At 47.5% G+C, this 19,912-nt stretch overlaps 1 protein-coding gene across 1 annotated transcript in view; it reads left to right on the top strand.

The window, feature by feature from the left end:
- Window positions 1-216: 216 nt before the first annotated feature.
- MPC2 (mitochondrial pyruvate carrier 2) overlaps window positions 217-19,912 on the top strand; it is a 57,719-nt gene continuing 38,023 nt past the window's right edge. The window contains exons 1-2 of the mRNA XM_063957238.1: window positions 217-559; window positions 3,419-3,459. Of these exons, the coding sequence (XP_063813308.1) occupies window positions 460-559; window positions 3,419-3,459 (141 nt within the window). The 5' untranslated portion in view covers window positions 217-459. The remainder of the gene's footprint in view (window positions 560-3,418; window positions 3,460-19,912) is intronic.

Below are 19,912 nucleotides of genomic sequence, written 5' to 3'. Positions count from 1 at the left end.
GATACCCCAATTTCACTGTAAAATGGCTCCAACGTAAGCTACATTGTCACAGAGGTGATTTCCCCCCCCCCCCCCCCCCACAAATTTGTAGTTTTTAACTTGAGCAATGCTTTACAAAATATACGCTGTGCAAAAGATCCTTCACAACAACAGAGGACGTCAGGGTGAACACATGCATAGTCTCTGTACGTAAGAATACACACAGAGATCAAAGCTCAATATAACATTGCAGAAGCAGCTGAATGTATGTATCAGCCCACAGGAAGGGGAGGTGGCTAGCCATCTTTACACATGTTTCTTTGACCAATGAGGTGACGGTTGCATTTATACGCCCTGTAGGACGCTTTGCGGGCGCAATTGGCACTTCCTCCTCCTTGGTTTCTCTGCTGGATTTATACATTTTTTTCTCTCGCTGCGTGTGCTGCTGTCACTGGCTGTCTGCCGGAACCTTGGGAGGACATGGCGGCGGTTGGGCTCCGAGCGTCTTACCACCGGGCTCTGGATAAGATAGAACTCATGCTGCCGTCTAAACTTCGGCCCTTATACAATCACCCAGCAGGTAACACTGTGCGCTTCAAGGGCAGCGTTCCCCATGCATGCCCAGTGTCCACTATTTCGTATATGCTTATGCACATCCTGCTAATCTGCTCAAACACTCACTAGACTGTTAATAATACTAACAATAATGCCCATTTTGTCACACTGGAAGGTGATTAGAAGGTCACTTTGAGGTCTCTAGTTATTGTGATATTGGCTCGAATATCTTTGACCTGTACGTTACAATTATTACCATTTTTTTTCTAGATAAGACTTTTTTCCTTAGGGTGCAGGAAAAATCCTTGTTGGGATGACTGTTGCGTTGGGAATAGTGTGGTGAACAAAATGGTGCCAACTTGACTTTGAGCCTGCTAGGGTACACGTTTTAGTGTCTGAGCAAATTTAATAATGTTCTGAAGCAGTTTAGTTATGCTATGTTCATTAGGTCGACATGAGTTAGGTTGACACGGGGTTTTTTTAAAACTTTTTTTGTTTTCTTCGAAAACTGACGGGGAACCCCAATTAGTGCATCATAACCCCTCGCATGGCTCGCTTCGCTTGCCATGCTTCAAGCACGGTGCCTCGCTCCGCTACTGCTGTGCTTGGCACAGGTTACCGGTCCCAATTGCTGTCCATGTGGATTGTTAAGTATGCAAAAGGTCAAAAAATTAGAATGTGAAAAACTCATGTTGACCCTTTTCCATGTTGACCCCAATGTATGTCAACCTAATGACCGCCATCCATGCTAACCCAGGGGGTACCATGTTCTGTCTCGAATGTCTACTGTCGTCCCCCCCCCCCCCCCCCCCCCCCACCCCCCTTTCTTCCCAAGTGGAGGTTCCTCTTGGTGTTTTAGGCATGTTACTGTTTAACATGCTTTTGCTCTCTCGATTGAGTTTTGTGTAGGTCTATTTTATTTGCTGGTTTGTCCCATTACCAATTTATTGAACAGGTGAGTTTGAAGAATCTGACTATCTGGTAACTCTTGTTTGACTTCATTTCCCTTTTAGAGTTAGGCTATATGTTTTGTACAGTAGCTTTAGGACAATGTTGTTCAAGGTGACCTAAAAGATAATTCGGCGGGCAACTAGCTGTAACTTTGCTTACATTTATTTGTTCACAACCTACTACTGCAATGTGAACTTCAAAATTAATATACTATATATCGTACTCTCTATAACAGCTCTGAGATCTGTGTAGTAAGTTGATTTGGTTTTATGCAGTTTTTATGTGTAACTGCAAAATCTCCATTTACATCTCAACTAGATCATATGTAAGTATTTAATGTGGGCATGAAAAAAGAAAAGATTTTGGCTACTTTTAGTGGAATTCAAGTAAAAATTATTATCAAATAAATCACTCTAAGCTTACATTTTTATACTGTAAGTCAGTGCTGCCCATTCTCAGTCCCCAGGGTACCCTAAAGCTGGGTATACACTATACAATTATCTTGCAGATGATCTGGCTGGTTGGAATGAAAATCTGGTAATGGTTGAGAGCAAATGACAATCGACCACCTGCTCCCAAACACAGAAAAATGGGCAAACTGTTGTTCATGTAATTTGGTTAAAGTCGTGATTTAACCAATTTGTCTGTCTGACAAGTTTTGTCCATTTTCCAGTGTTTGGAAGCAAATGGTCAATTGTCATTTGCTATCATCCATTACCAGATTTTCATTCCAACCAACCAGATCAGGCAGATAATCTGCCAGATAATTGTATAGTGCACAGGTTCACAAACTCGGTCCTCAGGACCCCACACAGTGCATGTTTTGCAGGTCTCCTCACAGATTCACAAGTGAAATAATTAGCTCCACCTGTGGACCTTTTAAAATGCGTCAGTGAGTAATTAATACACCTGTGCACCTGCTGGGTTACCTGCAAAACATGCACTGTGTGGGGTCCTGAGGACCGAGTTTGAGAACCACTGGTATAGTGTATTCCCAGCTTAACAGTCCAAGTTTAAAGATATTCATGCTTAAGCACAGGTGACTTAATTAGTAACTCAGTCAGTTTAATTATTCCATCTGTGCACAAACATAGATAACCTTAAAACCTGGACTGCTAGGGTTCCTTGAGGACTGAGGGGGAAATCCAATTAGCCCTGGTAATTTACCGGGGCTAATTGTCCCACCGGGGGCTAGCTGATTATCCCCGATAAGCAGCGGCACACGCCATCTTATCGGGGATTTTTTCAACTGCCTCCGGCAGGCGCAGCTGAATCCCCGGAAACAGCCCTGTTTTTGTCTGAAAATGGGGCTGTTTCACACGAAAATACAGGTTTTACTGAACCTGTGTGTTTTCGGGAGAACGGTGGTTTTTTTTTTTTTTTTTTTACAGGCGATCCATCTGGATAGCCTGTAAAAAACAAAACAAAAACAAACCGTGAGACATCGGGAAAAGTCAGAAAAACAATGTTTTACCGGGGATAATCGGAAATAACCCTGAGTTTGATACTCTGCTGTAAGATATTCCTTAAAATGGGTGTGATAGGCTATCCTGGTGGTTGGGATGCCGGTGGTCATATTACTGACAATTAGACTTGCCGTGATTGCTAGGGTGCCAATTAAAGCGTTTTGGACTAGTTTAGCTACGCAAGCTGTCAGGCACCTTTTAACTGGTAATGGGGGTCTGATCGGATCAACAATTGAATAGTGCCAATAGATGCCCGTTGCTCTAGACGTCAAGTGGGGGGACGAAGGACACGATTGAATGGGCTCCATGATAGGAATCATGCTGCCACACTGCTGTTTGTAATTGGCTACTAGTTTATATACTCAATCACTTTTTACCTTTTTTTTTTTTTTAAATTTTTGTGAAAATATATAACAAATCTTAATTAAATGTGAAATCTAATAATATGTTTTGCCTCTTTATTTTAGGACCAAGGACCGTATTTTTCTGGGCTCCAATAATGAAATGGGTAATTTTGTTTAAGCTGCTTTTCCATTTATTATAATCCTGTTGATGTAGTAGCCAAACAAAAGTGGGTGAAGATCACAAACTCCCTTATCCTAACATTACAGATTGGGAAAGACCTGTATCTGTGTTATCCTCTACATGTCACCCAGGTTTGTCCAGGACAACACTGAAATAAGATATGCTAGTTCATCTGCATTCTGCTAGGGGGTACATTTAAGTACTTGCAAGTAGTTTTTATTATTACTTCATATAATTTCTGCATTTTAACTGTCTTAATATGTTTGTTTTCTCTCGGTTTGTACATAGCCAAGATCATTGAGGAAATGTGGGGTAAAAATTGCATAATGAAATCTTTCTTGCACCCGATTTCTAATAATTGGATGTATATTTGGGAGTTGGGGATCTTCACCTACAGTACAGCATGTTGTGCTGATACACAAGAGGTTCGACGTAGGTGGGTTTATTTTATTATGCCATATAGCATGTGTTTTCTTTTTGTGGCTTCATTTCCCTCCTTTAAGGAATGTTGTAATTTCCCTATTATCCATAGGGGACACTGGGATGGTGGTTACTGTGGGGTATAATCGGGGTCCATAGAGCTGGTGAACGTTAAAATTTTACGTGTGGCGCCCCGCCTATCAGTCCAGTTAAAGTTTTACGGTGGGGCTAATTTGGGGTGGACACTCTAAAGAACAGATGCACCAGTTCTCTATATGATCTGTTCACTGGTTATCCATAGCTATTGTATAACTATTTTGGGTAGGTGTGGGTGTCCCTCACTTCTCTTAAACTCCCTCTGCATTTCTAAGCTGTTAGATGTGCCTGTCTTAAAACATACATACATACATACATACATACATACATACATACATACATACATACATACATACATACATACATACATACATACATTCATTTTTCTTTTTCATCCACTAGGGGTCACTGGAGTACTCTTAGGGATATGGACGGCTTCCGTAGGAAACAGCACTGAATATTTAAATTTAGCACACTCCACCCCTCCATACCCCCGAGTACCTCAGTGTTTTTTCTGTGCTCGACGTAGTAACAGCTCTGTGGCTGAACCACAATTACTTTGAATTTTTTCTTTTTTTTTAGGATATTTTTTTTTTTTCTTCTATTTATACACATACCTTTCCCCCTTCCAAAAGGCAGGGTCAGGGATAGTGCAAGCTGCTGATAGCAGCAGTGGCGTGTCGGTCCTCACTGAATGAGCACCCTCACAGCCACACACAGATCTCCTGCACACTGGCTGCCCGGCGCTTACTGAGAAGCCCCGTCGGAGCCTTACCAAAAGCAGCAGGAGTGCAGGTATGTGAAACGGGGCGGTCAGCTCCCGCTGCCGCCCCGCTGTGTGGGGACATTGTTTTTATGCTGACGCCAGGAACCTCTACAGCCCGCCGTCGCCAGCCCCCACCGCTGCTCCGGCCGTCGCCAGCCCCCACCGCTGCTCCGGCCGTCGCCGGCCCTCACCGCTGATCCGGCGCTGCTCAGAGCGCTGCAATACGCGCTCCCCGCTGTCGGTCCCTGCGTCCCAATACCCGGCTCCCGCTGGCGGCCCCACACGCTGCCGCCCGCACTGCACGGAGTACAGGGGGGGGGGGGGGGGGGGCATTACAGTACTATAAGGGGCATGAGGGGGGATACCCTGCAGCAACAGCAGTATACTAGGCTGCAGGGTTAATTACACAGGATAAATGTCACTTTAAGGTGGTAACCTGTATTGTGGTTATAACTTTAAGCATGGCAGCCATTTTAACCATGCTTCCTGTGTCTTCCTCTGTGATTCCAGAACGTTCCAGTACTACATCTCTACTCCACCGGTGGCGCAGGGGTGTTAGTGGAAATTTGGGATCACATTTCATAGTACTGGCCACGTGTACTGCACTTGGCCAGATATATATATATATATATATATATATATATATCACCTTACTACTATTTTACTGAGTCGTGCAAGTGTCTGTTTTTTGTGTATTGTGTTGTCTGTCGCCATAATGAGTAAGGCACCAGCAAAAACTAAAAAGCATAATTGCAAAGTCTGTAGCAGTGTGTTACCGGATGGATCTACCACATGTACAGTATGTTTTGTGGATTCGGTTCAGAATACAATTTCTGCTCTGGTTTTAAAGCCGATTTCCTCACCGAACCCTCCTTGGGAAATGCTAGCCAATGTACTGGCTGGGTTGCAATCAGAATTGACCGCCGCTCGACAGGAGCGGGAAACGGCAAGAGCTGAGTCTAGGTTGAGACCGCCAGAACTACCGGAGGCCTCTCAGCCTTGCGAAAGGTCCAAATCCATTTTGGGTAGAGGGGATAAATTTCATATGTCTTATGATTTACCAGTTTCTGCTATGTTGCATTCTGACGATTCCATGCCAGACCTCACAGCACAAGATGAGGGTGAGGAGGGCGAAGTGGAGTCAGATAGTGAGGATTTTAACAGCTCCGGCACTGATAATCTCATCAGAGCGGTGCGTCAGTCTCTGAGGTTTACAGAAACTGAAGAGCCTCTCACAAATGATCAGGTGGGAGAATCCACCAATAGTTGATTCGTCAGTGTCGAAGCTTACAAAGAAATTAACCATACCAGTGCCAGCGGCTACTACGCTTAAAGACTCTTCAGACCGCAAAATAGAAAATATACTAAAGTCCATGTATGTAGCAGCAGGAGTGCTGCTGAGACCTGGCTTGGTTGGTATCTGGGTCACTAAGGCACTCATAGTATGGATAACAGAACTTAAGTCTGCCTTACATGACGAACACCTTATACTTCTTGCTGATCGAATGTGTGAGGCTGCAGAGTATCTCTGTACAGCTTCTACTGACGTCTGTCAGCTCACTTCTCGTATTTCATCGTCGCTAGTTACAGCACGACGAGCACTCTGGCTGCGTGCTTGGCAAGCGGAGGCAGAGGTCAAACGAGGTATAGAGGCGTTACCTTACGTTGGCAAGAAGTTGTTTGGTCCTGAATTGGACACATGGATTGCTGAGGCTACGGGAGGAAAGTCGGTTTTCTTACCATTGCCTCCACCGGTACCAAGAAGGAGGTACTCTGGACCTTCGTTCATATCTTTTAGACCTCAGTCCTTTCGAGAACGTGGCAGAGGAACAGCCACGCCTGGTAGACGTGGTCGTGGACATGGTTTTCAACAAACCAACACAAGTCGTCAGGACGCTAAGGTTACCGACAAGCCAGTGGCATGACAGGCTACCAGCCCATCTCGGTTCTCCGATTGTGGGAGCACGCCTTCAGACGTTCCAGTTGGCGTGGTTCCAGACATCCGCGGATGGGTGGATCCGCAATTTAGTGTTAAAAGGTTACAAAATAGAGTTCGACTGTCTTCCGCCTCTGCGGTTTTTCAAGACAGGATTGCCTCTGTCGGACGACAAGAGGGCGGTTCTGCAAATTGCCATTCAGTCCCTACTGGATTCAGCAGTTTTGATTCCGGTCCCTGTACATCAACAGGGTCAGGGTTATTACTCCAGTCTGTTTGTGGTACCGAAGCCGGATGGCTCAGTCAGACCAATATTGAACTTAAAGGGTCTCAATCAGTACGTAACTTACTACAGATTCAAGATGGAGTCTCTGCGTTCCGTAATTGCGGGTTTAGAGCCAAAGGAATTTATGATTGCGCTAGATCTCAAGGATGCGTACTTGCACATTCCAATTTGGTAGCCTCATCAGAAATTCTTGCGGTTTGCAATACGCCAGAACCATTACCAGTTTCAGGCTCTACCGTTTGGCCTGTCGTCAGCGCCTCGGGTATTCACCAAAGTGATGTCTGTGATGATAGCTCATCTCGGATCCCTGGGAGTGACAATAGTTCCGTATTTAGACGATCTGCTCATCAAAGCTCCATCTCAACAGATGCTTCTCCAACATGCGCTGCTAACGTACAATGTACTGGTTCACCACGGTTGGATTGACAACTTCAAGAAATCACATCTAATTCCGTCTCAACGCCTTCAATTCCTAGGTATGATTCTCGATACGGTCAATCAAAGAATTTACCTACCACAACAAAGTACAGATTCTACGCCATCTAGTACAATTAGTGCTCAAGCCACGCACAGTGTCTGTACACTTGTGCATTCGCCTCTTAGGCACAATGGTGGCAGCTTTCGAAGCGCTTCAGTTCGGAAGATTTCACTCGCGTACATTTCAACTGAATGTGCTCGCCCAGTGGTCGGGCTCGCATCTGCAGATTCACCACAGGGTGAGGTTGTCACCAAGGGCACGAGTGTCTCTGCTCTGGTGGCTCAAGGAACACAATTTAACCGCAAGGAGACTGTTCGGAGGCTGGAATTGGATAATTCTAACGACCGACGCCAGTCTCAGAGGTTGGGGAGCGGTAGTTCAAAATTGTCAGCTTCAGGGTCTCTGGGCGGCTCACGAAAGATTGCGGTCTATAAATGTCCTGGAACTCCGCGCAATTTACAATGCGCTACGACAAGCAGTGCACATGCTTCGCTCTCACTGTCCAAGTGCAGTCAGACAATGCGACGGCGGTCGCATACATCAACAAACAAGGAGGAACGAGAAGCCGCATGGCAATGCGGGAAGTAGCTCGAATCCTCAATTGGGCGGAATACCACCAGGTGATATTGTCGGCCGTGTTCATTCCGGGAGTGGACAACTGGGAAGCGGATTATCTCAGTCGTCGGGATTTTCATCCAGGAGAATGGGCATTAAATCCAGAAGTGTTTCACATGTTGGTTCAGCGATGGGGTTATCCTCAGGTGGACCTGATGGCGTCTCGCCACAATCACCAAACGCTCCAGTATGTGTCCAGAACAAGAGATCCAAAGGCAGTGGCGGTGGATGCTCTCACCGTTGCGTGGCCGTACAGCCTTGTGTATCTGTTTCCACCGTTTCCATTGCTCCCTCTGGTGCTAAAACGGATCAAAAGAGAGTCTGTCAGTCATACTAGTGGCGCCTCATTGGCCTCTGAGAGCTTGGTTCTCGGATCTCCGAGGACTACTCGCAGACTATCCTTGGCCGCTCCCACTATGTCCAGACCTGTTACAACAGGGTCCGTTCCTTTACCCCGATTTAGCGCGGCTGCGTTTGACGGGGTGGCTGAGACCGCCCTCTTAAGAAGAGAGGGCATCCCAGAATCGGTTATACCAACCATGTTACGAGCTAGGAAGACGGTTACGGCAGCTCATTATTACAGAATATGGCGTACCTATATAGGTTGGTGTGAAGCTCGGAAGTTTCCGACATCATCTTTCAAGTTATCCCGCCTTTTGTTATTTTTACAGACGGGTTTAGATGGAGGACTGCGTTTATCTACATTAAAGGTGCAGGTATCTGCTTTGTCAATTTACTTTCAAAGACGATTGGCTCTATTGCCGTCTATACACACTTTTTTCCAAGGTGTCCTCAGAGTTCAGCCTCCATTCATTCCACCTACAGCGCCATGGGACTTGAATCTGGTTTTAGATTTCTTACAGTCTTCATATTTTGAACCCTTACAGCAAGTGGATATAAAGTTTCTCACTTGGAAAACAATTTTTCTTCTAGCCTTCGCTTCGGCAAGGCGTTTTTCAGATTTGGGTGCCTTGTCATGCAAGCCACCGTATTTGGTGTTTCATGATGACAGAGCGGAACTTCGGACGAATCCCGCTTTCTTACCAAAGGTAGTGTCATCTTTTCACATCAATCAACCAATAGTAGTTCCTGTGTTGACAGCACATTCTGGAACTCTGGATGTGGTACGCGCATTACGCGTTTATGTATCCCGAACGTCTTCAGTTCGTAAAACGGATACGTTGTTTGTACTCTATGATGCTGCCAAGATGGGTTGGCCAGCGTCTAAACAAACCTTATCCAGATGGATAAAACTGACCATACGTCAGGCTTACCTTCATGCTAGGTTACAGCCGCCTACATCAGTAACCGCTCATTCCACACGTACTGTGGGAACTTCATGGGCAGCTGGTCGGGGAGCTTCTACGACGCAGCTTTGCCGTGCGGCTACATGGTCTTCAGTGCACACGTTTGTGCGCTTTTACAAGTTTGATACGTTTGCGGCATCAGCATCTAGCTTTGGCCGCCTAGTGTTACAGGTGCCAAACAGCTCTCCCGCCCACGGGGGAAGCTTTGGTACGTCCCAAGAGTACTCCAGTGACCCCTAGTGGATGAAAAAGAAAATAGGATTTTGGTACTTACCAGGTAAATCCTTTTCTTTGAATCCATAGGGGGCACTGGACGCCCACCCAGAGCAGTTTTACCTGGTTTGTGGTAAGTTCTGAGGATCTTATGGTAACACTCTCTCACCGACTGGTTCAATTTATCAAGTGCTGGTTATGGTGTCAACTGTTTAGTTGTCAGTAACGTTATGTGTCAACTCCGTTGTTGTCCGTTATGTTATATGTAATACTCAATTGTCAACCTCTCTATAGTTCCTGTTCGGCTCAGTAAAAAACACTGAGGTACTCGGGGATATGGAGGGGTGGAGTGTGCTAAATTTAAATATTCAGTGCTGTTTCCTACGGAAGCCGTCCATATCCCTAAGAGTACTCCAGTGCCCCCTATGGATTCAAAGAAAAGGATTTACCTGGTAGGTACCAAAATCCTATTTTTTTTTCCCTCTTACGTCCTAGAGGATGCTGGGGACTCCGTAAGGACCATGGGGTATAGACGGGCTCCGCAGGAGACATGGGCACTCTAAAGACTTTAGATTGGCTCCTCCCTCTATGCTCCTCCTCCAGACCTCAGTTAGATCCTGTTCCCAGAGGAGACTGGGTGCACTGCAGGGGAGCTCTACTGAGTTTCTCTGAAAATACTTTTTGTTAGGTTTTTTATTTTCAGGGAGCACTGCTGGCAACAGGCTCCCTGCATCGTGGGACTGAGGGGAGAGAAGCAGACCTACTTAACTCTGCTTCTTAGGCTAATGGACACCATTAGCTCCAGAGGGTCGGAACACAGTTGTCGTCTTCGCTGTTCGTCCCGGAGCCACGCCGCCGTCCTCCTCACAGAGCCGGAAGATAGAAGCCGGGTGAGTATAAGAAGAAAGAAGACTTCACAGGCCGCAGAAGACTTCAGATCTTCACTGAGGTACCGCGCAGCGGTAACGCTGCGCGCCATTGCTCCCACACATACACGCACGCACAGCACAGCACAGCACTGTACGGGTGCAGGGCGCAGGGGGGGCGCCCTGGGCAGCAATATTAACCTCAAGGGACACTGGCTAAATATATTAGATACTGCGGAGGCAGTATATTGAAACCCCCCCGCCAGTATAAAGAATTTGAGCGGGACTGAAGACCGCCGTTGAGGGGGCAGAGCTTGATCCTCCAGCACTAACCAGCGCCATTTTTCTCCACAGCAAGCTGCAGAGAAGCTGCTCCCCGGACTCTCCCCTGCTAAGTAAGTACAGAGGGCAAAAAAGAGGGGGGCACATTTAATTGGCACAGTGAGTGTATTATTTATTTTATAAAAGAGCGCTGTACAGTCTGGGATTTTATTCCAGTGGCGCTGGGTGTGTGCTGGCATACTGTCTTTCCAAATAATTGTATATCCCAGTGTGTGTGTGTGTGTGTGTGTGTGTGTGTGTGTGTGGTGTCAGTACGTTGTGTCGACCTAGCGGAAGGCTCGTCTAAGGAGGAGGTGGAGCAGATGATTGTGGTGTCTCCGTCGGCGACGCCGACACCTGATTGGTTGGATATGTGGAATGTTTTAAATGCAAATGTGTCTTTATTACATAAAAGATTGGACAAAGCAGAGTCAAGAGAAAAAGCAGGGAGTCAATCCATGGCTTTGGCTGTATCACAGGGCCCTTCGGGCTCTCATAAACGTCCCCTGTCCCAGGTAGCAGACACTGATAACGACACGGATTCTGACTCCAGTGTCTACTACGATGATGCGAGGTTACACCCAAGGGTGGCCAAAAGTATTCATTATATGATTATTGCAATAAAAGATGTTTTGCATATCACAGAGGACCCCTCGGTGCCTGACACGAGGGTATGCATGTTTAAGGAGAAGAAACCTGAGGTAACCTTTCCCCCATCTCATGAGCTGAACACTTTATTTGAAAAAGCTTGGTAAAATCCGGACAAGAAACTGCAGATTCCCAAGAGAATTCTTATGGCGTATCCTTTTCCCGCACAGGACAGGTTACGGTGGGAATCCTCGCCCAGGGTGGACAAGGCTTTAACGCGCTTGTCCGAAAAGGTGGCGCTACCGTCGCCAGACACGGCAGCCCTCAAGGATCCTGCTGATCGCAGACAGGAGACTACCTTAAAATCAATTTATACACATACGGATGCCTTGCTCAGACCGGCAGTAGCGTCAGCATGGGTATGTAGCGCAATAGCAGCATGGGCAGATAACTTGTCATCTGACATTGACACCCTAGATAAGGATAGTATTTTATTGACCTTGGGTCATATTAAAGACGCAGCGTTATATATGAGAGATGCTGCGAGAGACGTTGGGTTCAAGAGCCGATGCCATGGCAATTTCTGCTAGGCGAGCCCTGTGGACCAGTCAATGGACGGGTGATGCCGATTCAAAGAGACATATGGAAACTTTGCCTTACAAGGGTGAGGTTTTATTTGGGGAGGGCATCGCGGACCTGGTTTCCACAGCTACCGCGGGTAAATCTTCTTTTTTGCCTTATGTTCCCTCACAGCAAAAGAAAACGCCTCCATATCAGATGCAGTCCTTTCGGTCGCATAAGTCCAGAAGAGGTCGGGGCTCTTCCTTCCTCGCCAGAGGTAAGGGTAGAGGGAAAAGAATGCCTGCTATGGCTAGTTCCCAGGAACAGAAGTCCTCCCCGGCTTCTACAAAATCCACCGCATGACGCTGGGGCTGCACTGCGGGAGTCCGCGCGGGTGGGGGCACGTCTTCGACTCTTCAGCCAGGTCTGGGTTCTGTCAGATTTGGTTCCTTGGCCGATAGAAATTGCAATACAAAAGCTGTGTCGACAGCAGGTGATTATCAAGGTTCCCCTAATACAACAGGGGAAAGGGTACTATTCAACCCTATTTGTGGTCCCGAAACCGGATGGCTCGGTCAGACCCATTCTGAATCTAAAATCCCTAAACCTGTATCTAAAAAGGTTCAAATTCAAGATGGAATCTCTCCGGGCAGTGATCTTCAGCCTGGAAGGGGAGGATTTTTTGGTATCACTAGACATAAAGGATGCATACCTTCATGTCCCCATTCATCCTCATCAGGCGTACCTGAGATTCGCTGTACAGGACTGTCATTACCAGTTTCAGACTTTGCCGTTTGGGCTGTCCACGGCCCCGAGGATTTTCACCAAGGTAATGGCGGAAATGATGGTGCTCCTACGCAGGCAAGGAGTCACAATTATCCCATACTTGGACGATCTCCTGATAAAAGCGAGATCGAGAGATCAGTTGCTGAAAAGCGTGTCACTCTCCCTGAGAGTGCTGCAGCAACACGGCTGGATCCTAAATCTGCCAAAGTCGCAGTTGATTCCAACGACTCGGCTATCATTTTTAGGCATGATTCTGTACACGGAAAAGAAGAGGGTTTTTCTCCCAACGGAAAAAGCCCAGGAACTCCAGAGCATGGTCAGAGACCTGTTAAAGCCAAAAAGAGTATCAGTTCATCAATGCACTAGAGTACTGGGAAAGATGGTGGCGGCCTACGAGGCCATCCCCTTCGGCAGGTTCCATGCGAGGACATTTCAGTGGGACCTTCTGGACAAGTGGTCGGGGTGACATCTACAAATACATCAGAAAATAAGCCTGTCCCCCAGGGCCAGGGTGTCTCTCCTGTGGTGGCTGCAGAGTGCTCACCTTCTAGAGGGTCGCAGGTTCGGCGTTCAAGACTGGGTTCTGGTAACCACGGATGCGAGCCTCCGAGGATGGGGAGCAGTCACACAAGGAAGAAATTTTCAGGGACTGTGGTCAAGCCAGGAGGCTTGTCTACACATCAACGTGCTGGAATTAAGGGCCATATACAACGGCCTACGACAAGCGGAGACTCTTCTTCGCGACCTACCTGTTCTGATTCAATCGGACAACGTCACAGCAGTGGCTCATGTAAACCGCCAAGGCGGGACAAGGAGCAGAGTGGCAATGGCGGAAGCCACCAGGATTCTTCGCTGGGCGGAAAATCACGTAAGCGCGCTGTCAGCAGTCTTCATTCCGGGAGTGGACAACTGGGAAGCAGACTTCCTCAGCAGACACGATCTCCATCCAGGAGAGTGGGGTCTTCATCAAGAAGTTTTTGCAGAGATAACAAGTCGGTGGGGGTTTCCTCAAATAGACATGATGGCGTCACGCCTCAACAAGAAACTTCGGAGGTATTGTTCCAGGTCAAGGGACCCTCGGGCTGTAGCGGTAGACGCCCTGGTGACACCCTGGGTGTTTCCGTCGGTCTATGTCTTCCCTCCTCTTCTACTCTACTCAAAAATACTGAGAATCATAAGACGAAAAAGAGTACAGACAATACTCATTGTTCCGGATTGGCCTCGAAGGGCCTGGTATTCTGATCTTTAGGAAATGCTCACAGAAGATCCATGGCCTCTTCCTCTCAGGGAGGACCTGTTGCAGCAGGGGCCCTGCGTGTTCCAAGACTTACCGCGGTTACGTTTGACAACATGGCGGTTGAACGCCAAATCCTAGCTAGGAAAGGTATTCCGGGGGAAGTCATCCCTACTCTGATAAAAGCTAGGAAGGAGGTGACGGCGAGACATTGTCACCGTATCTGGAGGAAATATGTATCTTGGTGTGAAGCCCAGAATGCTCCTACGGAAGATTTCCACCTGGGCAGTTTTCTCCACTTTCTGCAGACAGGAGTGGATATGGGCCTAAAGTTAGGCTCCATTAAGGTGCAGATTTCGGCCCTGTCAATATTCTTTCAGAAGGAATTGGCTTCTCTCCCAGAAGTCCAGACTTTTGTAAAGGGAGTGCTGCACATCCAGCCTCATTTTGTGGCACCAAGCTTAACGTGGTGTTACAGTTCCTTAAGTCACACTGGTTTGAACCTCTTCAAACAGTTGAGGTAAAATTTCTCACTTGGAAAGTGGTCATGTTAGCCTTGGCATCTGCGAGGCGGATGTCCGAATTGGCGGCTTTGTCTCACAAAAGCCCCTATCTGATTTTCCATGTGGATGGAGCAGAGTTGAGGACTCGTCCTCAATTTCTGCCTAAGGTGGTTTCATTGTTTCATATGAACCAACCTATTGTGGTGCCTGTGGCTACGGGTGACTTGGAGGATTCCAAGTCTCTTGATGTAGTTAGGGCCTTAAGAGTTTATGTAGCCAGGACGGCTCGGGTTAGGAAAACAGAGGCACTGTTTGTCCTGTATGCAGCCAACAAGTTTGGCGCTCCTGCTTCTAAGCAGACTGTTGCCCCCTGGATCTGTAACACGATTCAGCAGGCTCATTCGGTAAAGGCCCATTCCACTAGGAAGGTGGGTTCTTCTTGGGCGGCTGCCCGAGGTGTCTCGGCATTACAACTTTGCCGGGCAGCTACTTGGTCGGGTTCAAACACTTTTGCTAAATTCTACAAGTTTGATACCTTGGCTGATGAGGACCTCATGTTTGCTCAATCAGTGCTGCAGAGCCATCCGCACTCCCGCCCGGTCTGGAGCTTTGGTATAATCCCCATGGTCCTTACGGAGTCCCCAGCATCCTCTAGGACGTAAGAGAAAATAAGATTTTAAACCTACCGGTAAATCTTTTTCTTCTAGTCCGTAGAGGATGCTGGGCGCCCGTCCCAGTGCGGACTAAATTCTGCAAGGCTTGTATATAGTTATTGATTTACATAAGGGTTATGTTATAGTTTTGATCAGTCTCTGGCTGATGCTGTTTTGTTTCATACTGTTAACTGGTTCGTATATTCCTTGTTGTACGGTGTGGGCTGGTATGTATCTTGCCCTTAAATTAACAAAAATCCTTTCCTCGTACTGTCCGTCTCCTCTGGGCACAGTTCTTTAACGGAGGTCTGGAGGAGGGGCATAGAGGGAGGAGCCAGTGCACACCCATCTAAAGTCTTTAGAGTGCCTATGTCTCCTGCGGAGCCCGTCTATACCCCATGGTCCTTACGGAGTCCCCAGCATCCTCTACGGACTAGGAGAAAAAGATTTACCGGTAGGTTTAAAATCTTATTTTCTCTGGGATTGATGAGAATGGCTGGCAAAGGTACTGCATCCAAAGCTTCACAAAAGGATTTTTACCTGTAAGGGTTGCTCTGTGAAGTTTGCACAAACTTCCACAGGTATTTCATTTTATTGTGAACAGTGTTCTGAGGAGTCTGCTACATAAACAGGACACGGCTCCAAGTTGGTTGTCCACTTTCACTGGGGTGATAACCAATATCTCTTCTGAGCTGGCTGCAGCCAGGAAAGACAGAGCAGACTTTCGCTGGATGCTTTTCAGGCCCCTGATCCCGTTTGGGCTCAAAACCTGCCAAAATCGGTTGAAGGTTTGGCATCTGCTATGACACCTGCCAGATGGGTTTCGCCTATTGTTTCTCTTACGTCCTAGAGGATGCTGGGGTCCACATTAGTACCATGGGGTATAGACTGGTCAACTGGGAGCCATTGGCACTTTAAGAGTTTGAGAGTGTGGGCTGGCTCCTACCTCTATGCCCCTCCTACCAGACTCTGTCTCGAAAATGTGCCCGGAGGAGCCGGTCACAGCTAGGGAAGCTCTCCAGAGCTTCTTCAGTAAAAGTTTTATTTTAACGTTTATTGCTCCAATCTGTCTCTCTTGCCATTCTCAGGGGAGGCTAAACAGAGTTTCCCTCCTGTGTGTGTGTGTGTGTGTGTGTGTGTGTGTGTGTGTGTGTGTGTGTGTGTGTGTGTGTGTGTGTTTGGGTTCTCTAGTTAGCTATGTCCAGGGACTCTGTCATATGCTGCAGAGGATATGTCCTCCCAGGATGATCTTATCCCATGTAATCAGGATTGCACTGTTGTAGTGCAGATACCAGCAAGTGAGCATGTGTGGTTATCCTTTATCAAAACTATGATTTCTCAGATTTCTACTAGGGTTGCTCAGGAGAATCTGCAACTCTGGTTTTACAGAATTCTATGGCAGTTTGGTGCGGTTCTGTTACCAAAGGACCCCTCTTTCTAGGTTCCCATAAAGGTGCTCTTGCCCAGATTATGCAAGATGACACGGATACAGACTCTGACACGGCAGACGGTGATGGGAATGTACTCGGGGGCCGCATCTCTTGCTAAAGGGGTGCAGTTGATGATAGAGGCTATTAGGGATGTGTTGAATATTGTTGACACAACTCCTGAGCAGGTTGAGGAGGCTTACTTCACTGATAATAAGAAAGCCTCATTAACCTTCCCTGCGTCCAAAGAATTGAATGCTATTTTTGAAAAAGCCTGGGAAAACCCAGATAATTTTTTTGATTCCTAGAAAGGTTCTGGTTGCTTTCCCCTTCCCGGAGGAAGATAGAAAGAAATGGGGGCGATACTACGGCCTACTATTGCCTGTGCATGGATTTCCAAAGCTACAGTATAGTAAAGTGGTCAGGCACATTACTTGAGTATTTTGTGCAATGGATAAAAGTGACGTTGAATTGTTTTTACGTAACATTCAGGATTCTGCAGGTTTTATGGTGGAATCCATGAAAGACCTGGGTTCAATGGCTGCGGGAATATCTTCCATGTCTGTCTCAGCTCGTTGAGGACTGTGGCTGCGCCAGTGGTCTGCCGACGCAGAATCCAGGAGAGGTGTGGAGAACCTACCCTACACAGGTCAGGCTCTCTTTGGGGAAGCATTGGATGCGTGGATCTCCGCGGCTACAGCGGTTAAGTCCCCCTTTTCTTCCCTCAGCAGCTCCTGCTACGAAGAAACCTTTTTATTCACCTGCATCACAGACCTTTCGGGTTACTAAACTGGGAAAGGCCAAACCGTCCAACACCTTCTTTAGAGGTGGCCGACCAAAATCAAAGAAAACTGCGGCGGGTTCCCAGGAACAGAAGCCTGCTTCAGGTACGCCAAAGTCCTCTGCATGACTGTGGACAGCGCGGCCTGGAGGTAGGGCTGGTGGGGGCGAGACTCGGACATTTCAGTCACGTCTGGTACTAAATATTGTGTCCCAGGGGTACCGGCTGGAATTTCAAGATCTCCCTCCTCATCGGTTCTTCAAATCGGGCTTGCCAGCTTTGCCGGCACACAGGGCTACCCTACAGGGAGCCATCCAGAAGTTGGTGGAGGCACAGGTCATTGTACTAGTCCCTCCACAAATGCAAAACACGGGTTTCTATTCGAACCTTTTTGTGGTACCGAAACCGGATGGTTCGGTCAGGCCCATTCTGAACTTAAAATCACTAAACCCCTTTCTGAGGGAGTTCAAGTTCAAAATGGAGTCTCTAAGGGCAGTTATATCTGGTCTGGAGGAGGGGGGATTTCCTGGTATCCCTGGATATAAAGGACGCGCACCTCTACATTCCGATTTGGCTGCCGCATCAAGCTTATCTACGATTTGCACTGTTGAACAGATATTTTCAGATCCAGGCCCTCCTATTCAGCCTCTCCACAGCACCAAGTGTTTTCACCAAGGTGATGGATGAAATGTATGGTCCTCTGCAGACAGCGGGTGAACATATTTCCATATCTGGACGATCTGCTGATAAAGGCATCGTCCAATAAGAAGCTGTTACGGTCCATAGCTCTGACGACCCAGCTTCTCAGGGAACGTGGTTGGATCCTGAATCTTCCAAAATCACATTTGGAACCAACCAGGAGGTTATCCTTTCTGGGAATGATCCTCGACACGGAGCTGCAGAGGGTGATCCTTCCAGAGGACAAAGCTTTGGTTATTTAAACAATGGTTCAGGATGTCCTGAAGCCAGCCCGGGTGTCGATTCATCAGTGCATTCGCCTTTTGGGAAAGATGGTGGCCTCTTATGAGGCGCTGCAGTACGGGAGGTTTCATGCTCGGCCCTTCCAACTGGATCTCCTGGACAAGTGGTCAGGATCCCATCTTCACATGCACCAGAGAATAAGTCTGTCGCCAAAGGCCAGGATTTCACTCCTCTGGCTGCCATTACCTCACCTTCTGGAGCGCCGCAGGTTCGGGATTCAGGACTGGATTCTTCTAACCACGGATGCAGTTCTCCGCGGCTGGGGTGCGGACGCTCAAGGGGAAACCTTCCAAGGAAGGTGGTAAAGTCTGGAAGCCGCCCTGACGATAAACATTCTGGAACTAAGCCGTCTACAACGGTCTTCTCCAAGCGGCATATCTTCTGAAAAATCAGGCCATTCAAGTGCAGTCGGACAACGTTAACGACAGTGGCTTAAATAAATCGACAGGGTGGAACGAAGAGCAGAGCTGCAATGTCAGCGTTAACGAGAATCCTGCCCTGGGCAGAAAAACACGCGTTGGCGCTGTCCGCAATCTTCATTCTGGGAGTAGACAACTGGGAAGTGGATTTCCTCAGCAGACACTACCTCCACCCAGGAAAGTGAGGTCTCCGTCCGGATGGTGTTCATTGAGGTAACAGAGCTTTGGGGCGTACCCCAGATTGACATGATAGGCTCTCATCTCAACAAGATGCTTCGGCGGTATTGTTCCAGGTCGAGGGACCCGCAAGCAGTGGCGGTGGACGCCCTAGTGACTCTGTAGGTGTTCCAGTCGGTGTACGTGTTTCCTCTACTTCCACTCATTCCAAGAGTTCTAAAACTCCTAAGGAGAACAAGAGTTCAGGTAATCCTCATTGCTCCGGACTGGCCAAGAAGGGCTTGGTACGTGGATCTTCTGGATCTACTGCTAGAAGAGCTGAGGCCTCTTCCTCTTCGGGATGACCTGATGCAGCAGGGGCCGTTCACCTATTGAGACTTACCATGGTTAAGTTTGACGGCATGGAGGTTGAACGCCAGATACTAGCTCGGGAGGGCATTCCGAACAAGGTTATTCCTACCCTGATACAAGCTAGGAAAGGAGTAACGTCCAAACATTACCATTGTATTTGGAACAAATATGTATCTTGGTGTGAGTCCAAGACGTTTCCTGCGGTGGCGTTTCAACTGGGATGTTTTCTCCTCTTCCTGCAAGCAGGTGTGGATATGGATCTAAGGTTACGATCCATAAAGGTCCAGATTCCAGAGTTCTGCACATCCAATCTTCCTTTGTGCCGCCTACGGCGCCCTGGCATCTCAACATGGTGTTGCAGTTCCTCCAGTAGGACTGGTTTGAACCTCTACAGGAGACGGATCAAGTTTATCACGTGGAAAGCTGTCACTTTTGTTGGCCTTAGTCTCTGCTAGACGTGTGTCGGAGTTGGGGGCTTTGTCATGTAAAAGCCCATACTTGATCTTCCATGAAGATGGAGCTGAGCTTCGGACACGTCAGCAGTTTCTTCCGAAGGTTGTGTCGGCATTTCATATCAACCAACCTATTGAGGTGCCAGTTGCGACTGACTCCTCAATTTCATCAAAGTCCTTAGATGCTGTAAGGGCTCTAAAAATCTATGTGAGGAGGAC

This window comes from Pseudophryne corroboree, chromosome 2 (assembly GCF_028390025.1).
Source record: "Pseudophryne corroboree isolate aPseCor3 chromosome 2, aPseCor3.hap2, whole genome shotgun sequence".
Taxonomy (NCBI): Eukaryota; Metazoa; Chordata; class Amphibia; order Anura; family Myobatrachidae; genus Pseudophryne; species Pseudophryne corroboree.
This window is presented reverse-complemented; position numbering and strand designations above follow the sequence as displayed.